The 20,017-nt window shown below is 36.1% G+C and overlaps 1 protein-coding gene across 1 annotated transcript; it reads right to left on the reverse strand.

Annotated features, from left to right (window-relative positions):
* Window positions 1-1,043: 1,043 nt before the first annotated feature.
* On the reverse strand, window positions 1,044-10,736 carry LOC106134782 (uncharacterized). Its single transcript, XM_060946212.1, has 5 exons — window positions 10,602-10,736; window positions 6,050-6,156; window positions 5,184-5,323; window positions 3,965-4,677; window positions 1,044-1,205 (listed from the first exon to the last, which is right to left on the reverse strand). Exons 1-5 carry the CDS (start codon window positions 10,734-10,736, stop codon window positions 1,044-1,046), a joined length of 1,257 nt encoding a protein of 418 aa, XP_060802195.1.
* Between the last annotated feature and the right edge of the window lie 9,281 nt (window positions 10,737-20,017).

A 20,017-nucleotide genomic window follows, 5' to 3' on the forward strand; every position in this document is an offset into this window, starting at 1 on the left:
TTACCTATGCACTAAATCTGCCAATATATTTTTATTTAGGTATCATAGCCCTTTTAGAATTGTTTATTGTATATAACTCACTAGCTGTGCCCTCGACTCCGTCCGCGTGGAATAGTTATTTCGGGCATCATTGAAGTTGTCAAGGGTGAATAGTTTTCCCCGTTTTTTTTTCATATTTTCCATTATTTCTTCGCCCCTAATAGTTGCAGCGTGATGTAATTCTCCTCGATAAATGGTCTATTCAACACAAAAAGAATTTTTCAATTCGAACCAGTAGTTCCTGAGATGAGCGCGTTCAAACAAACAAATTCGTCAGTTTTACAATATAAGTATAGATTTAAGTTTTCCAAGCATAGTTTTAATTTTTTTACCAACCAATTTTTTTTCTCGATCGATTACACAGTCCGAAACAAAGATTTATTTAATTTAATGAATTATAAATATAAAAAGAAACAGAGAAAGTCACTCCAATTGTTAATTCTTTCAAAATTGATATCTATCTTATATATAAAATTATCAAGTCACAATATTCGTTTCCGTACTCCTCCGAAACGGCTTGAGCGATTCTCATGAAATTTTGTGAGCATATTGTGTAGGTCTGAGATACGGCCAACATCTATTTTTCATACCCCTTAGTGAATAGGGTTGTCCATCCTTAACATTTTGTTTTAACTAGAAGTTACTTAAAAAATATTTATGTGGCAAAACAACGCTTGCCGGGACAGCTAGTTTCTTTATAAAAAACTAGCTGTGCTCGCGACTTCGTCCGCGTAAAATAGTTATTTTGGGCATCATTGAAACCCTCTAGGATGAATAATTTTCCCCGTTTTTTTTTTCTTCTCATTTTCCATTATTTCTTTGCTCCTTATAGTTGCAGTGTGATGTTATAAAGCCTAAAGCCTTCCTCGATAAATTAGCTATTCAACGCAAAAATATTTTTTCGTTTCGAACCAGTAGTTTCTGAGATTAGCGCGTTCAAACAAACAAACACTTCAGCTTTATAATATTATTACAGATTACAGATTTTACATAAAAAAAATTATCTACGTGGCGTATATTTGCGTGTAGATCCAAGAAACGTAATGGGCCACATTTGTATATACATCGGGGACACCTCTTCTAGCGCAGCCGGAACCGAAAGATGTCAGTCCGCGGAGTTCCCAGCGACCGCCCGACCTGCACTGGAGAGGGCCACCGCTGTCACCCTGGAAATAAAAACAGGATACATACATACATACATACTCCATCTCTGGTAGACCGAGCAAAGCTCGGGCAACCGGGTACTAAGATTTAAATGTAGAACAAGTGTCTTAGTTTACATTCTTACACTGCTATAGTACCTTATTATATTATTACATCAAATCTACATGCATACATATGGTCACGTCTATATCCCTTGCAGGGTAGACAGAGCTTACAGTCTTGTAAAGACTGAATGGTCATGTTCAGCTATTTGACTTTAAGATAGGATTGAGATTCAAATAGTGACAGGTTGCTAGCACATCGCCTTAAAAAAGAATCCCAAGTTTGAAAGCCTACCCCTTAGTCGCCTTTTACGACATCCGTGGGAAAGAGATGGAGTGGTCCAATTCTTTTTTTGTATTGGTGCCGGGAACCCCAAGTTTATAAGCCTATCTCTTAGTCGCCTTTTACGACATCCGTGGGAAAGAGATGGAGTGGTACAATTCTTTTTTTGTATTGGTGCCGGGAACCACACGGCACATGATAATAATAATAATAAAATTTAGTAAGGTATGTTTCTTTTTATGTGCAATAATAAAGAGCTTATTTACCTATAATTTAGATATAACAGATTCTTAATCTTTCGCCTAAAGAAGAATCTCAAAATAAAGGCATTTCCCTTGGATTTTGTACTAAATTTAAATGATATAAATTAATTAATATAAATAATTTTATTTAACGACACTTATTTTTGTTGTGCGTTGCTGCACTTTTGCCGGCGGGTCGGAGCAGGAATGGTCTTCACAATGAGAATTAGCAAAAATAATATTGTTGTAATAACATACTATTAAGTGAACTAACGTATTGTGCGTTACTTGAATAAATAATTTATTATTTATTTATTTTGCTAGACAAACACTAAGCAAAGCTATTTAAAAAAAAAATTGTATTTTTTTTCTCAAAAGTAGCCTCTTCCAAGAATGCGGAACATTTGTTAAAGAAAATTTTAAATCAACAATAAAAATATTGATAAACTTTCTACCTACAATATAAATTCGAGAAATGCCGAGGCGGTAAAACTAAACGCAAGCAACTTAGAATTCTGACAAGGGGTCAATCAACTATATCTTGTTGATCAGAGAATAGTTTGCCGATTGATTTTTGCAAAAAATAAAAAACAACAGCTATCTTTAGGCTAAACCAGTGTTCTATGATGTGATCGCAAATTTTTTAGAACATTGTTGCAATCCATTATTTCACGGAAACGAGCTTCAAATAAAGTTAACATAGAAGTGTCATAACCACTTAAAAGAACATCTTTGAATAAACAGCGGTTGTATTTATTTTCTAGTGCCGTGTGGTTCTCGGCACCAATACAAAAAAGAATAGGACCACTTCATCTCTTTCCCATGGATGTCGTAAAAGGCGACTAAAACGGTAAAAATTTCACACTGTTTAACCTATTTCTGATTAGCCCCAGGCCTATATTAAATATTTATGAAGAAAATGCTGCAGTGCAATTTGTTACCGCTTCTTCTGCACTGACAAATTGGAAGCGGCAGTAAGCTTAGTTTTAAGTAATTTATTTGACGTCAACCAATGTTGTGAAACCAAAAGATTTGACAATTATTAATCGATATAAAGTATCCTATAACAATGAATAAAATTTTGAATTTGAATTATGTTAGGTACATAATTCAAATTCAAATTCAAAATTTTATTCATTTCACTACAAAATATAGTACTTGTATACTATTATTTATGTTTTTATTATTAGCTAGAGTATTTTAAGTCTCTATTAAAGTCCTGCTCTCTCATCTTCTTGTCGTCTCTCTCTCCTAGTACTCGTCTCTACTAAAACAAGGCTTCTTTTTTTACTAAAAAAATATACTTATCTAATTTGCTTGCAAGGTATCTATCTGTCCTTTAGATATGTTACGATTAACTACCGATCGAGATAACTTTCGCTTTCAATTGCGATGCGATCAGCTTCATCACTTCCGTATTTCATCGCTTGAGTTGCTCCAAGACGGTATAGGAACAAATTAATTTCGATAGGATATTTATCATTGTCAAATTACTCGAATAATATATCGGTATTCCCAAATTGGATTTGGGAATGTAATTATTTTTACTTTCTTAAAAAAATATAACGGTATTTATAAATATAACTTTCATAATAAAAGATAGAAAGGTGGATTATTTGTTTGTAATTTTAAAAGCTAATAAACTTGGGATTCTTCTTGTAAGCGATGGGCTATCACCCTGTCACTGTTTGAATCTCAATTATATACAGTGTGAATGGGACTGTTGGTATGAGAAGGCTTAGACGAACGTACCTTGATCAAATCGGAGATGTTCTAGCAAAAGGTCTAGTCAAGTGTACCCGAAGCCGCCGAGCTTCCATGAACAGAGTTATAAATGTGGATTAAGCGAAAGAAGTATGCAGGGATCATGACAAGTGGAAAGATGTAGTATCTGCCTACACCTACATACATACATATAGTCACGTCTATATCCCTTGTGGAGTAGACAGAGCCAACAGTATAAACAAGGCTGATAAGCCACGTTCAGCTGTGTGGCTTAATAATAGAGTTGAGATTCAAATAGTGACAGGTTGCTAGCCCATCGCCTAAAAAAATCCCATTTTTATAAGCCTATCCCTTATTCGTCTTTTACGACATCCATGGGAAAGAGATGGAGTGGTCCTATTCTTTTTGCCGTGTGGTTCCCGGCACCAATACAAAATTTATGTATGTATATATGTTATTTAATAACTCACCACACAAGCTCCAGTGCTTCCATCTGTGCTCCCAGCACACAAATGGCCATCGTTCAATGGTAATGTCAAAGAATACCTGTCTCTACAGAATGTTAATGGCAAAATTGGCACTTCAGCTTCTAACAACACATCGGTTAAGGTCCCATTAGTCTGTTCCCTGCCCCATCCAGTGGCATAACACTCATCTTTGAAGTCCAATCTGTTGTTATCATCGATAAAAGGATCAATTTCTTCACCGAACATAAGTTTCTTGTCACTTCTATCACTTATACTAACTTTATTATCTTTAGCTAGTCTATTTCTTATAAGTTTAATAACGCTATCTAGTGTAGCACTAGCATATGTTATATCAGAATTCCTTCTTTCATTATCTTTTACTGGTTGATCATCATTTTTTCTGTCACCTTGTCTGTTTGAATCATTGGCTACTCTTACGTTATACCTTAAATTCTTATGCTTCTTTGTAAATCCACCGAACATATTTTTTGTTAAATTGTTAAGTTTTTCTAAATATTTCACTGCCGTGTCTGGTTTTGGTTTTGGTGGCTTCTGTTTCTTTCGTAAGGGTTCCGGGGTAGAGTGTGGTCTCAAGTAGAAAGATGTGCTCTTCTCTGTGTCAAAGTTTAGTATGTGCGGTTCAAATTGTGGTAAGCAAATGGTCCGAATGCGGCTCCCGGGACTTACATCCGCCGGTTTTGTCATCTTCATCAAGGCTGAAACAAATAATAATATAATTTTAACCAACAACTGTTATGGTTTTGAGGTGTTTATTATGTATAACAAAGACAGAAAGTATTTTGTTTTTGAAAAAAAAATTAATTCCTTTTTTTCAATAAATCTCAGAAGATCTTAATAGTTAATAAGCAAAACTAAAAAGTACTTAAAAGTATTTTTGTCTGATCACTTGAATTATATTAATCAGTAACCAAGTAAATTAAATATATAAATAATAATAATCCATCCAAACTCAAACTCCATAACCCATAATTGTTGTCCTTATTTTGTAATAGCTCCACCTCCTGCCGAGACCTGTTCATGGACATATCGTCTATTGATAATTGGATTGGATTGGGAACGGGTTTTGGCAGGAGAACAACATAACATCAACTTCTCCAAAGGGCCTCCACGTGTTGGATTTATATCCCCACGCAAGCCTCTCAAAAATCCGGGGTGTATAGACCCGTGAAATCCAAGAGGAGAAACATAATAAAAATAAAACCTATATCATGTTGGTAATTGTGGAATCGGTGATGTAGCACGATCCTCTCAATCGGGACGTAGGCTCCCTTCTGTTCAGCTCGGTCCCACTCGCCCAGCACAGCCGTCCATAACGCTGGCAATGGAAGATTGAAGAGTTCACTGGAAATGCAGAAATAGAGCAATGAGAATTTTGTATGACAAATGAGCACTGGGGATTTCATCTCGACAAATGTTACCAATTTTCTTTCTAAGCTGATCGTGGCCTAACAGTATTTTGAAGGCTGTTGGCCCTGTCTACCCCGCAAGGGATATAGACGTGATTATATGTTTCTTTCTAAGTTAATTTTATCTAAATCTAGGGTTAAAGTGTAGACTTAATAAATCGTCCTCATCATTACATCAAAAACATACATACCTACATACATATGGTCACGTCTATATCCCTTGTGGGGAAGACAGAGCCAACAGTCTTGAATAGACTGAATCGCCATGTTCAGCTATTTGGCTAAATGATAGAATTGAGATACAAATAGTGACAGGTTGCTAACCCATCGTCTAAAAAAGCATCCCACGTTTGTAAGCCTATCCCTTAGTCGCCTTTTACGACAACCATGGGAAAGAGATGGAGTAGTCCTATTCTATTTTCTATTGGTACCGGGAACCACACGGCACTCTTTTAAATCGTTTCTTTCGAAGTTGATTTTATTTAAATCTAAGGTTAAAGTCTAGACTTAATAAATCGTCCACATCATTCGTTTTTCCGAGGCGCTTGAAATGTTCAGTAATAACATTAACACTTAAAGTTCATGCTTCCCAGTAAAAGGTGTTTACTGTGAAGCATAAACTGGTATCCAAAAATAAATTTAAAAAAAATCAAAGCGTTACTTATGAATACAGTGCGCAGTCGTTAGAAGCCACAGAGGATGGACAAGCACTCCGCCGCACCAATGACCTATCAGGCCGTAGTTAGGATGAAGCAGTTGAAGAGAAACCTGTAATGTTACATTACATATACATATCATATAATCCTGAGAAATCGTTTATCAAGGACGTCCTGTTAAACGGTCAGGTCAAAAGTACCCGAAACCGCTTGCATGAAGAGAGTTATGAATGTGGATGAAGCGAAGGAAGTATGCAGAGATCGTGGCAAGTGGAAAGAGGTAGTCTCTGCCTACCCCTCTGGGAAAGAGGCGTGATGTTATGTATGTATGTATGTATCATATAATCACGTCTATATCCCTTGCGGGGTAGACAGAGGCAAAAGTCTTGTAAAGACTGATAGGCCACGTTCAGCTGTTTAGGCTTTAAGATAGAATTGAGATTCAAATAGTGACAGGTTGCTAGCCTATCGCCTAAAAGAAGAATCCCAAGTTTATAAGGCCTACCCCTTAGTCGCCTTTTACGACATCCATGGGAGAGAGATGGAGTGGTCCTATTCTTTTGTTTTTATGTAATGTTACCAATTAGATATTAACTAGCTGTGCCCGCGACTTCGTCCGCGTGGAATAGTTATTTTGGGCATCATTGAAGCCCTCAAGGTGTAATAATATTCCCCGTTTTTTTTTCGTATTACAATAAGTGGCTAATGGTTCCCGGCAATTACGAATATAACCACTTATATACTACTTATATATCTTTCCCATCGATATCGTAAAAGGCTACTAAACTTAGGATTCTTCTTTTAAGCGATAAGCTAACCTGTCACTATTTGAATCTCAATTCCGTCATTAAGCTCTACATTTGAACGTGACCTTTCAGCCTTTTCGAAAAGGATACAGACGTGATTGTATGTATGTATGAAAAACACTTTTAAGAAAGTTAAAAATACCATTGGGTATACATTCAGTCAGAAAAGTATCGGGAATGGATTATTTATTTATGGTTCCAAATTCAAATTTTTGTTTTTACTACGCTTTTATTAGCTTGGGTTGTATGTATGTATGTATGTATGTATGTATGTAACGGAATCTTTGAGCTTAATTTTCACTGATTTCTAAACGTCTGATAAACTTGGAACTTTGCACACGTATCAAGGACCGATGACAATGCAATATTTTGATAAGAGTTTCTCATTATCCTTATTAAAACTGCCAGGATTAATAAATTCATTTTTAGATCCTTCGTATGAGAGTAAGAGAGACAGAGATAGCACCAGTGCCAGTAATCTCCATACAAGAAACCAAGAAGTTCTGACGTATAATGATTCAAAATTAGTAGAATATTTTAAAACAATAAAAAATATATAAGTAATAAAACAAAAGTAATAAATGAAAATTGAACAACTTAATTTACAATAATACAATAATAAAGTTACTACCTACAGAACTTTGCGATATTTAATACGTATTTAACATATTAATGCAATTCTTGAATTAACATTAGGTATCTTTTGCCTATTTATAATAGCAACACTGTAATACTCGTTTGGACAATGAGTGACAGTTTATTTATGTCAAATAAGTTTTGCAGTAAGTTTTGATTGAATTCGATTCGAACACCTATAAACTTTCTTTCTGTTGTTTTTTACCGGTGCCTGTGTATTTACCTATTTGCACTTTGTTTTGTGCTGATAACTTGTCGTTATTTGGAGTTTGGAATCTTCCGTTGAGTCGAGCTTTGTTCTTCCGGATATTCGTGTGATTTTATCATCTGAGATTGGACTCTGACTGTGTTTACTGTGTTGTGCAGATATTTTGAGATAGGACTCCTGTAAAAAGTACCTTATTATTTGAGATAGGAGTCCCAAGTTTGTGTTTGTTTTTGTGAAAGACAGATTTTACAACAAAAGTGCCACGATGTCTTCAGATAAACTTTGTTGCGTTCCTGGTTGTAAAGGCAGTGGAGGTATGTTTGAAATATTTTTGTTCCTGTATCAATCTGCCTCTTAATCTTGTGGTTTGATTCCTGGCAAGGCCACAATCGAAAATTATTACGTTTGCTGGATAGTCAAAAATATTATTAACAGTGATTTATCACTATAAAATTCTTTTCAACTGGGTTTAACAATCATCATACATACATATAATCACGTCTATATCCCTTGCGGGGTAGACAGAGCCAACAGTCTTGTAAAGACTGATAGGCCACGTTCAGCTATTTGGCTTTAAGATAGAATTGAGATTCAAATAGTGACAGGTTGCAAGCCCATCGCCTTAAAAAGAATCATGATGATGAGAATATTATGAGATTTAATCCAATCAGGCCACATATAACTTTAAGCAAGTTAGTTGTGAAAACCTCCGGCGATGGGCGCATGGTTGCGAAAGTCTTTTCTAGTAAGATAGTTATACCAGAAGTGTTAACTTCCAAAAAATAATTGTATAAAAAACCTAAAAAACTACCCGTTTTATTGCAAATCGAACTAAAAAATAGAAAATAAATAATAGTTTAAAAAAAACTAAAAAACTACGCTTTTATTGCTAATCAAACTAAAAAATAGAAAATAAAAATTAATGACAAAGGAATTCAGTAGTAGCAAGTCGAACAATCAGTTATAGTCAGTCGTAGTAGTAATTACCTCGGATTAAAATTATAACAAAATTAAATTTATAAACAAAACAATTTAAATCAGAATAAAAAGCGTGGGGTGCATTTTACTTCATTTTCATAACTCTCTTGTCATAAATATATGCTAATAGAATGATTTTAATATTTACTACATCAGGCACCCCACGCTTTTTACTCTGATTTAAATTGTTTTGTTTATAAATTTAATTTTGTTATAATTTTAATCCGAGGTAATTACTACTACGACTGACTATAACTGATTGTTCGACTTGCTACTACTGAATTCCTTTGTCATTAATTTTTATTTTCTATTTTTTAGTTTGATTAGCAATAAAAGCGTAGTTTTTTAGTTTTTTTTTAAACTATTATTTATTTTTGTTGTTGTTAGATTGGCACAACTGTTTTCCATTTTGGCGCGGAGTTTGAGTTGCATCTGTTGTTTACATTAAATACAGTGCTATTTTTAGTTATATCATATCTAGTGTATATTGCTAATTTCATAATGGATAAAAACATCGAACAAAGAGTTTGTCTTAATTTTTGCATTGCCAATGGAATATAGTGTTCGGAGTCACTGAAAATGTTACAGAAGGCTTACGGTGAATCGACTTTATCAAAAACTCGTGCTTATGAGTGGTACAAAGCGTTCAAAAGCGGTCGAGATGTGATGGAAGATTTGCCTCGCTCTGGTAGGCCATCAACGTCTGCAACTGAAGTTAACATCGCAAAAGTGAAGGAAATAGTGACTGAAAATCCTCATTCAACTTTGAGAGAGATAGCCACCAAACTTTCTGTATCTCACGAGTCGATCCGTACCATTTTAACTAATAATTTGGGTATGAAACATGTTGCCGCTCGGCTAGTCCCAAAAGACCTGAATTTTTTTTCAAAAACTCAATCGCATGAGAGTCGCTGAGGACATGCTAGAACGAGTCAATTCCGACCCAACATTCATGAAACGCATTGTTACTGGTGACGAGACGTGGGTTTACGAGTTTGACATGCAAACTAGTCAACAAGCTTCGGAGTGGCGCCTTCCAACTGAACCGAAACCGAAAAAACCACGCCAAAGTCGTTCAAAAGTCAAAGTCATGTTGACTGTTTTCTTTGACTATCGCGGTGTTGTGCACTCGGAATTCTTGCCGGAAGGTCAAACGGTAAATAAGGAATATTATTTGAGTGTTATGCGGCGTTTAAGAGAGCAAATCCGACGAAAAAGGCCAGATTTGTGGAAAGAAAATTCTTGGATTTTGCACCATGATAATGCACCTTCGCACAAGGCCATCATTGTGAACGAATTTTTAACCAAACACTCAACAAATACCATCGAGCAACCACCATATTCACCAGATATGGCTCCAGCCGACTTTTTTCTTTTTCCTAAACTCAAATTACCACTTCGTGGCACCCGTTTTCAATCGGTAGAAGACATAAAAGAGAATTCGCGGCGAGAACTGACCTCAATTCCGGAAACAGCGTTTAAAAAATGTTTTGATGATTGGATTATTCGTTGGCGTAAGTGTATCGTTTCTAAAGGAGCATATTTTGAAGGTGATAAAATAAATTTGGATGAATAACAAACAGTTTGTGTATTATTGATCTTTTCCTGCTACTTTCTTGACAGAGTAGTATACTATGGTGCCTTTAGCCTTTTCTAAACTGTTAGCTCTGTCTACCCCCCAAAGGATATAGATGTGATTGTATGTATGTATATATGGAGAACACTTTTAAGAGATTTTAAAATAAGAACATACATACATACATACATAAAATCACGCCTCTTTCCCGGAGGGGTAGGCAGAGACTACCTCTTTCCACTTGCCATGATCTCTGCATATTTCCTTCGCTTCATCCACATTCATAACTCTCTTCATGCAAGCTCGGCGGTTTCGGGTAATAAGAACATCATTGGGATCATTGGGTTTTTCACAGACCTGCCAAGGCCAGGCTCCTCTTTTGGACTCTCTCCCTTTGATGATGCGGAGCTGGCCTGCAGAACGCTCTCGGGGCTGCCGTGTGTGCCTTCGTAGTGGTACACCGCATTCTGGAAATAATTCATCATCATCATTATAAGAGGTCTCTTCTTAATCGCCTTCAAAAATAATGATAAATAAATATATACGGGACAAATTACACAGATTGAGTTCGCCACGTAGTAAGTTTGACACTTGTGTTACGAGATACTAACTCAACGATACTATATATTATTGTAAATACTTATATAACATCCAAGACCCAGGCCAATCAGAGAAAGTTCGTTTCTCATCATGCCCTGGCCGGGATTCGAACCCGAGACCTCCGGTGTCACAGACAAGCGCACTACCGCTGCGCCACAGAGGCCGTCAGATGGTTCTCCATTTGTCTTGTACGTATGTATGTTGTGTCAGCAATTTTCTCGATCATTTCGCTGAAGCGATTTTTATGCTGCTATCAGGAAAGTGTTTCTAACACGTGGGAGAAGGTTTTAGAAATTTTTGCCGACTTCAAAAAAGGAGGATTATCTTTTTTGAGTCATGGTCATTTCTGTGCTACCATTTTCTATAGAAGTGTGGCCAGTGGTCTATTGGAATTAATATTGAAGTATCTCTCTTAAAAACTTAAAACTTTCTCGCTTTTTAATATTTTAAAATCAAAGAGTTGCATTGTATGGCTTCACTTTTAGTATTCTGTAATTGTTCTACTCTTTATCAGAATTAGAACAAGATCCAATTCCCGATCATAAAATACCAAATCATAACGAAAGTAAAACGTCTTCGTATAAATTTGCATTGAATTAATTTCCATGCCGTGTAGTTCCCGGCACCAATACAAAAAAGAATAGGACCACACCATCTGTTTCCCATGGATGTCGTAAAAGGCGACTAAGGGATAGGCTTACAAACTTGGGATTCTTTTTTAGGCGATGGGCCCGCAACCTGTCCCTAGTTGAATCTCAATTCTATCATTAAGCCAAATAGGTGAACGTGGCCATTTAGTCTTTCAAGACTGTTGGCTCTGTCTATCCCGCAAGGGATTTAGACGTGACCATATGTATGTATGTATGTAATTAATTTCCACAATCGCTTTCGTGGTCATTATCATTCAAATGTAATTCTCAATCATTTACCGCTCCATCAGCTCAACGTAACTCATCGCATGTTACTTCTTCATCAATATCATCACTAACTAACTCATCATCAGTCTCTGTGTCCACCTGTCTGCTTAATGTCCCGGAAAGTATATTGAAATTAAGGACGTCCTGGTAAAGGGTCAGGTCAAAAGTACCCGAAACCGCCGAGCTTATATGAAGAGAGTTATGAATGTGGACGAAGCGAAAGAAGTATGCAGAGATCGTGGCAAGTGGAAAGAGGTAGTCTCTGCCTACCCCTCCGGGAAAGAGGCGTGATTTTATGTATGTATGTATGTATGTAAGTATATTGAAATCATGATAAGCCGTAATGTGCCGTGTGGTTCCCGGCACCATTAGAAAAAAGAATAGGACCACTCCATCTCTTTCCCATGGATGTCGTAAAAGGCGACTAAGGCATAGGCTTATAAACTTGAGATTCTTTTTAAGCGATGGGCCAGCAACCTGTCTCTAGTTGAATCTCAATTCTATCATTAAGCCAAACAGCTGAACGTGGCCATTTAGTCTTTCAAGACTGTTGGCTCTGTCTATCCCGCAAGGGATATAGACGTGACCATATGTATGTATGTATGTAATTAATTTCCACAATCGCTTTCGTGGTCATTATCATTCATTTCTAATTCTCAATCATTTACCGCTCCATCAGCTCGACGTAACTCATCGCATGTTACTTCTTCATCAATATCATCACTAACTAACTCATCATCAGTCTCTGTGTCCACCTGTCTGCTTAATGTCCCGGAAAGTAAGTATATTGAAATCATGATTAGCCGTAATGTGCCGTGTGGTACCCGGCACCATTAGAAAAAAGAATAGGACCACTCCATCTCTTTCCCATGGATGTCGTAAAAGGCGACTAAGGCATAGGCTTATAAACTTGAGATTCTTCTTTTAGGCGACAGGCTAGCAACCTGTCACTATATGAATCTCAATTCTATCATTGAGCCAAACAGCTGAACGTGGCCATTCAGTCTTTTCAAGACTGTTGGCTCTGTCTACCCCGCAAGGGATATAGACGTGACCATATGTATGTATGTAAGTATATTGAATTCATGATTAGAGCCGTAATTATACGGTTATGCGGAACATATATAGCGCGATGTAAATGATCAGGGTGATTTTGTTCGATTGTCACACGCAACGACACATATGTTGATTTATATCCAGGATATGGAAGTCATCGGAATTCCGCGTTTGACGAGTGATTTTCAATCAATAAAAGAATCAATAAATGTTACTTCTTATTTTATTGACATGTCAGGTGACGAAGAAGGGAAGGGCTTGTAAGAGTCTTAGCTTGAAATATGCAAAGATAAAATACAGATTTTAAGTTTACGTCTATTTGGATGACCTTTAAATTAAAGAATATCTTAGTGCCGTACTTGTGCCGTGTGGTTCCCAGCACCAATAGGAAAAAAATAAAAACACTCCATCTCGTTCCAATGGATGTCGTAAAAGGCGACTAAGGGATGGGCTTATAAACTTGGGTTTCTGCTTTTAGGCGATGGGCTAGCAACCTGTCACTATTTTAATCTAAATTGTATCATAAAGCCAAACAGCTGAACGTGGCCTATCAGTCTTTTCAAGACTGTTGGCTCTGTCTACCCCGCAAGGGATATAGACGTGATTATATGTACATATGTATGTGTGTGTGTAATATCTTAGTTGATTGACTAATGTAAGTTGATATTTATCAAAAAGTTAAATGTATAAAATAGATATAAAAGAAAATCCTAGTGATAATTTAAAAAAGTAATTACCTGCTATTAGTGCAAGAACTTTTAGATGGCATTGCAAAAATAAGTAATATCCTCAAAACATAAACACGCCATCATAGTAAAATCGAGGATAATAAAACGGGTTAAGGCCTTAAAATGGACATTTCTATCGCTATATAAATCATTTTGCTCATCATTGAAGCCAATTAATCGATTTAGACTATTGACACAAAATAAAAAAGATTACAGAAGAGCGACTAGATTCGCAACTTTCAAAAATATTAATTGAGATTATGTTTTTCTTCTTTAGACATTTCCAACCGCTAGGGTGTAGGCACCCTTCAGTTTCTTCCATATATACATACATATTATAGTCACGTCTATATCCCTTGCGGGGTAGACTGAGTCAACAGTCTTGAAAAGACTGATAGGCCACGTTCAGCTATTTGGCTTTATGATAGAATTGAGTTTCAAATAGTGACAGGATGCTAGCACATCCCAAGTTTATAAGCCTATCCCTCAGTCGCCTTTTACGACATCTATGGGAAAGAGATGGAGTGGTCTTATTCTTTTTTGTTGCCGGGAACCACACGGCATTTCTTCCATCTTCATTCAAATCATAAAGATAAAGTATTTAGTAAGAATTTAAGAAACATGGAAATCCATAGCCTAACTCTCCCCCCGTATAAAGCAGAAAGTGTGACGCTTCTTTCTCAAATGTACATATTAGAAAATTAACCAGTCTATAGTTCTGTACATACATACATAATCACGTATTTATCCCTTGCGGGGTAGACAGAGCCAACAGTCTTGGAAAGACTGATAGGCCACGTTCAGCTATTTGGCTTTAAGATAGAATTGAGATTCAAATAGTGACAGGTTGCTAGCCCATCGCCTAAAGAAATAATCCCAAGTTTGTAAGCCTATCTTAGTCGCCTTTTACGACATCCAAGGGATAGAGATGGAGTGGTCCTATTCTTTTTTCTAATGGTGCCGGGAACCACACGGCACCTATAGTTCTGTAACTTCCAAATTTTATGTGCTGATCAATTAAAGTTATGTTAATCGTCCAAAAATATTTCATCGCGAAAGTGCGGGCCGGGTTTCAAAATTTGTGTACTTTTGTGGTCGGTATAGAAACTAACGCCCACTCCTTTGTATAAGTACCTTCAACGTTTTACTTTTAACGAGTCGACAAATATGCATCGTTACGATTTCAACTTTCGTCAGTTCAGATGTGACGATGAGTTAGCAAAGTTGGAACTTGCGAAGATTTTATTTTATTTTATGAATTTATCTAATTTCTTTTATACATACATACGGTCACGTCTATATCCCTTGCGGGGTAGACACAGCCAAGTAACAAGACAAGTAGGCTTCACAGCGGTATGGCTTAACGATAGAATTGATTTGCATAAAGAAGATTTCCTTCTCTCTTAATTGACTTTTAAAACCTGCGCAATTACCTCGACAAAATCAATGAGAAACATACATACACATATACATAAAATCACGCCTCTTTCCCGGAGGGATAGGCAGAGACTACATCTTTCCACTTGCCACGATCTCTGCATACCTCCTTCGCTTCATCCACATCCATAACTCTCTTCATGCAAGCTCGGCGGTTTCGGGTACTCTTGACCTGACCCTTTACCAGGACGTCCTTAATTTTATCAAGATACGTTCGTCTAGGTCTTCCCACTCCGACCTTTCCCTCCACACTCTCCTTGTATATCTGCTTAGTCAACCTGCTTTCATGCATCCTCTCCACATGACCGAACCATCTCAACATACCCTTTTCTATTCCTGTAACTACATCTTCTTTCACATCACAACATTCCCTTATCACGCAATGAGCGACAGTATTGAAAGTACAAGATACCGGTGGCCACATCAATATGTAATATGATAATAAGACATTGTACAAACTAGTGAATAATGTATCACCTGTCTCAAGTTATGTAATGTTTTCCTGACCTGTCTGTCCATTAGAAATGAATGCTTAGAGTGCGAATTTCCGCACTTACGTTATTTTGCGTAAATTTTTATTGTGCGTAAAAGAAATATAACAAACTAGAGGCCGCCCGCAACTTCGTCCGCGTGGAATCAATCCCGCGGGAACTCCGGCATAAAAAGTAGCCTATATGTTATTCTGGGTCTTCAGCTACCTACGTACCAAATTTCATCGTGATCGGTTCAGTAGTTTTTGCGTGAAAGAGTAACAAACATCCATACTGACATCCTGACATACTCACAAACTTTCGCATTTATAATATTAGTGGGATATACTATAAAATATACAATTTATCAGTATGATTACTTGTCTCACCTTATTAATCATAAGATGATTTTCATTATCTTAATGTCCATAATAAGCGCCGTTATATTTCATTTGTATCAGATTAATGTCGTAATGGTTACATCACACATAATCTTTACTGTCACTGTACGAGTTATAATCTAAATATAATAAAAATACGTGTATTCAATAATTCATAAATAGGTGTTAAGGAATGTTGTTGTGCAATGCATGTAATTTGTGTTAGGACGGTGATCCACTTGTACGAGAGATATGCTATAAAAATTCACTACGTTTATGTAGCTATCAGTTCAGAAATATTGATAAAAAAATTAACTAAATTTGGTGTTTTGTTAATGAAATGTCGTCTTTCGACATTTTTACATTAACCATCGCGTATGAAAATTTACATTTGTAAATAGCTCTTATATGTGCAAACTTATAACTTTAGAATAGTTCATACTGGCTTATATAGAATTTCATTTCTTTAAATATAGATGGAAATTTGTAGAGAACGTTTTCTTTTTTAAAAACATCATGAAGTATAATTTTCAAATGACGAATTAATACGCGCTTGATAGTTGTAAATATACATAGCGTTGATAGTATATTAATGTAATGTGGTTATGGATAACCAGCTTTAGATTGGTAAGCAAATAAATGCAAGTAGCAAGTCACTATTGTATAAGTAATATTGGACATTTTTTATTCCATCTAGTTAATGTTGTGTAATATTTAAGAAGCTGAGGTATTTCGGTGAAAGAAGATTTATAATCAATAGTATATTCTTAACTAGCTGTGCCCGCGACTTCGTCCGCGTGGAATTGTTATTTTGGGCATCATTGAAGCCCTCAAGGATGAATAATTTTCCCCGTTTTTTTTCACGTTTTCTATTATTTCTTCGCTCCTTATAGTTGCAGCGTGATGTTATATAGCCTGAAGCCTTCTTCGATAAATGGTCTGTTCAACGCAAAAATAATTTTTCAATTCGAACCAGTAATTCCTGAGATTAGCTACAAACAAGCTAAACTCTACAGTTTTATAATATTAGTATAGATTGGAAATTGAAATATTTGAAACGAATTCGTTTTTGGTTTTTTTCTTAGCTGCCAGACCAGCATAGAAGCTATATAAATCTTCACTTCTACGCAGCAAAACATGAACCAATAAGAGTTAGGTTTAATCTTTTGCAGTGGTCAGATGGGGGAGTAACTTCCAACCTGTCACTATTTAAATCTCGATCCAATTACTAAGCCATACAGCTGGACTCATAGTCTTTTTAAGGCTGTTGGCTCTGTCTACCCCGCAAGGGACGACTATAGATGACTATTTATACCTATTTACGTATTTAGATGGATAAACAAAGGTTATGCAACTTCCAATGCACCATGCGCTTGCGCCGAGAGAAAGTGCAATTGTAGGGTCAACGGCTGATCTAAATCGATATTTGTCGTGTACTTTGTGGGAAGACGGGGTTTTCAAGGAAATGATTGTGTCAGCTATTTGGCTTAATGATAGAATTGAGATTCAAATAGTGACAGATAGCTAGCCCATCGCCTAAAAAAGAATCCGAAGTTTGTAAGCCTATCCCTTAGTCTTGTAAGTTTGTAAATGGGAAGTAATTAGTATAAGAGCCTGTAGTACCTATTTATTATTATTTCTTATAGGGTTAGGTAACTTGGGATTCATCTTTTAGACGATGGGCTAGCAACCTGACACTAATTGAATCTCAATTCTATCATCAAGCCTAACCCTGAACAGACAGGCCTATCAGTCTTTATAAGATTGTTGACTCTGTCTGCCCCGGAAGGGATATAGTGATTATATTTATGTATGGGGTTAATTTGTTAAATAGAGAAATAATGAATGAATGAAAATGCCGTGTAGTTCCCAGTACTTAAGAATAGGACCACTCTAATACATGGATATCATAAAAGTCGACTAAGGGAGAGACTTTGTATTCTTATTTTATGACTCAATTCCATCATTAAGTCATACAGCTTAACATGGCCTTTCAGTCTTTGCAAGATTGTTGGCTCTGTCTAAAGTCCTATGGGATAAAAAAGTGATTATATGTATGTGTATATACATACAGAAATAAAAACCAAATACCCATTTAATAAGACATTCTTTCAGTCTTTTGATGACTGTTGGCTCCGTCTACCCCGCGGGGGATATAGACGTGATTATATGTTAAGTTATGTCAAAAATAGAATAAATGGTAATCTCTTGTATACGCAGACAGCACTCGTTAGAACTAGGTACTTTAATTTAACTTAGGTAAAAATCACGTCAATCAACAAAAAAGCATATTATCGTATATTATTATTGACGTCATTACATAAATACAGCCCTCGAGATGCATCAATCATCATCAGATGCACTTTCTCTGCATACTAGTACATGATGCAACCAATGCAATGACCGGCTGTGGTCCAGCGGTCAAGTTCGCCTGCGACCCGAAGATCGGGTTCAAATTCTTCAGAAAATTAACTACATAAATGTGGTTACAAACTCACGCACACACACACACATATATATATATATATATATATATATATATATATATATATATATATATATATATATATATATATATACATATAATCACGTCTATATCCCTCGCGGGGTAGACAGAGCCAACAGTCCCGTAAAGACTGATAGGCCACGTTCAGCTATTTGGCTTTAATATAGAATTGAGATTCAAATAGTGACAGGTTGCTAGCCCATCGCCTAAAAAAGAATATCAAGTATGTAAGCCTATCCCTTAGTAGCCTTTTACGACATCCATGGGAAAGAGATAGAGTGGTCCTATTCTTTTTTGTATTGGTGCCGGGAACCACACGACAAATAAATAAATAAATAATATATATATTATTTATTTAAACTTCATTGCACAAAATACAAATGTATAACACTATTGGCAGACTTAATGTTGGAAGCATTATCTACCAGTCAACCATTGGGTCTGACAGAGAACTTTATCATGTCCATATTTCTAACGGGATCGACAGAGTCTACAGTCTCGAAGAGTAATACATGTCCAACTGGCTTTATATTAATGTAGATACAATATAATCATTTATTTGAACATTTATGATACCGTGTGGTTCCCGGCACTAACAGAAAAAATAATAGGACCACTCCATCTCTTTCCCGTGGATGTCGTAAAAGGCGACTAAGGGATAGGCTTGTAAACTTGGGGTTCTTCTTTTCTGCGATAAGCTAGCAACCTGTCACTATTTCAATCTCAATATTTTCATTAAACCAAAAGCTTTTTACGATTGATTCCGGCAACCACACGGCACATTTAAAAGGACGATAAATACACAAATGAAGACATTTCACAATTACATTACGAGTACCTATAATAGAATCGAATCGTGCTGTTATCTTGATGATTTACCAACAATTCAGGTCATTCAATCTCAATATGATCTGATCTGATATTTGGAATGGAAGCACAAAATTCTCTTCCGACTAATTGACTAGTCCGAGTGATAGTATCTCATTATGTCGGTAATTAGATTAAAACTTCTTAATTGTAGATAAGTTGATTGTTACGAGTATAAGGAAAAATGGTAGAGCTATCATGTATTGAAGTTAGTTGCGCTTTCTATATAAACTTTTAATTATAAGTCGTTTACATGTCTATATGGATGTCGTAAAAGATATGTATAATGGTAAATGTCGTAAATTAACGTTCTTGATGAAAACGCTGCTTAAGTAAAGTAGTTTGTTCCGCCGCTTTTTTTATAGTATCTCAAGCATTTCCGTTCCGACACACGCCATTTATATTGATAAATAAGAATAGGACCACTCCAACTCTTTTCCATGGATGTAGTAAAAGTCGACTAAGGGATAGACTTATAAACTTAGGATTATTCTTTTAGGCGACGGGCTAGCAACCTGTCACTATTTAAATCTCAATTCCATCATTTAGCCAAACAGCTGAGCGTGGTCAGTCTTTTCCAGACTGTCGGCTCTGTTTACCCCGCAAGGGATATAGACGTGATTATGTGTATTATAAGTATTTAGGAGACCGTTAGTACGTAAAATTTCAACTTCTTATCTCGTATGGAAATCCAATTGGTTATCATGTTATTTTTATCTTTATCTTAATTGGCATGTCCGTTTTTATTAGACAAATTTTTATAGCTTAATTATAAGTGAAATTCTACAAAAAAAATAAGTATTTATAA

The sequence above is a fragment of the Amyelois transitella genome, chromosome 10 (genome assembly GCF_032362555.1).
Source record: "Amyelois transitella isolate CPQ chromosome 10, ilAmyTran1.1, whole genome shotgun sequence".
In the NCBI taxonomy this organism is placed as follows: domain Eukaryota; kingdom Metazoa; phylum Arthropoda; class Insecta; order Lepidoptera; family Pyralidae; genus Amyelois; species Amyelois transitella.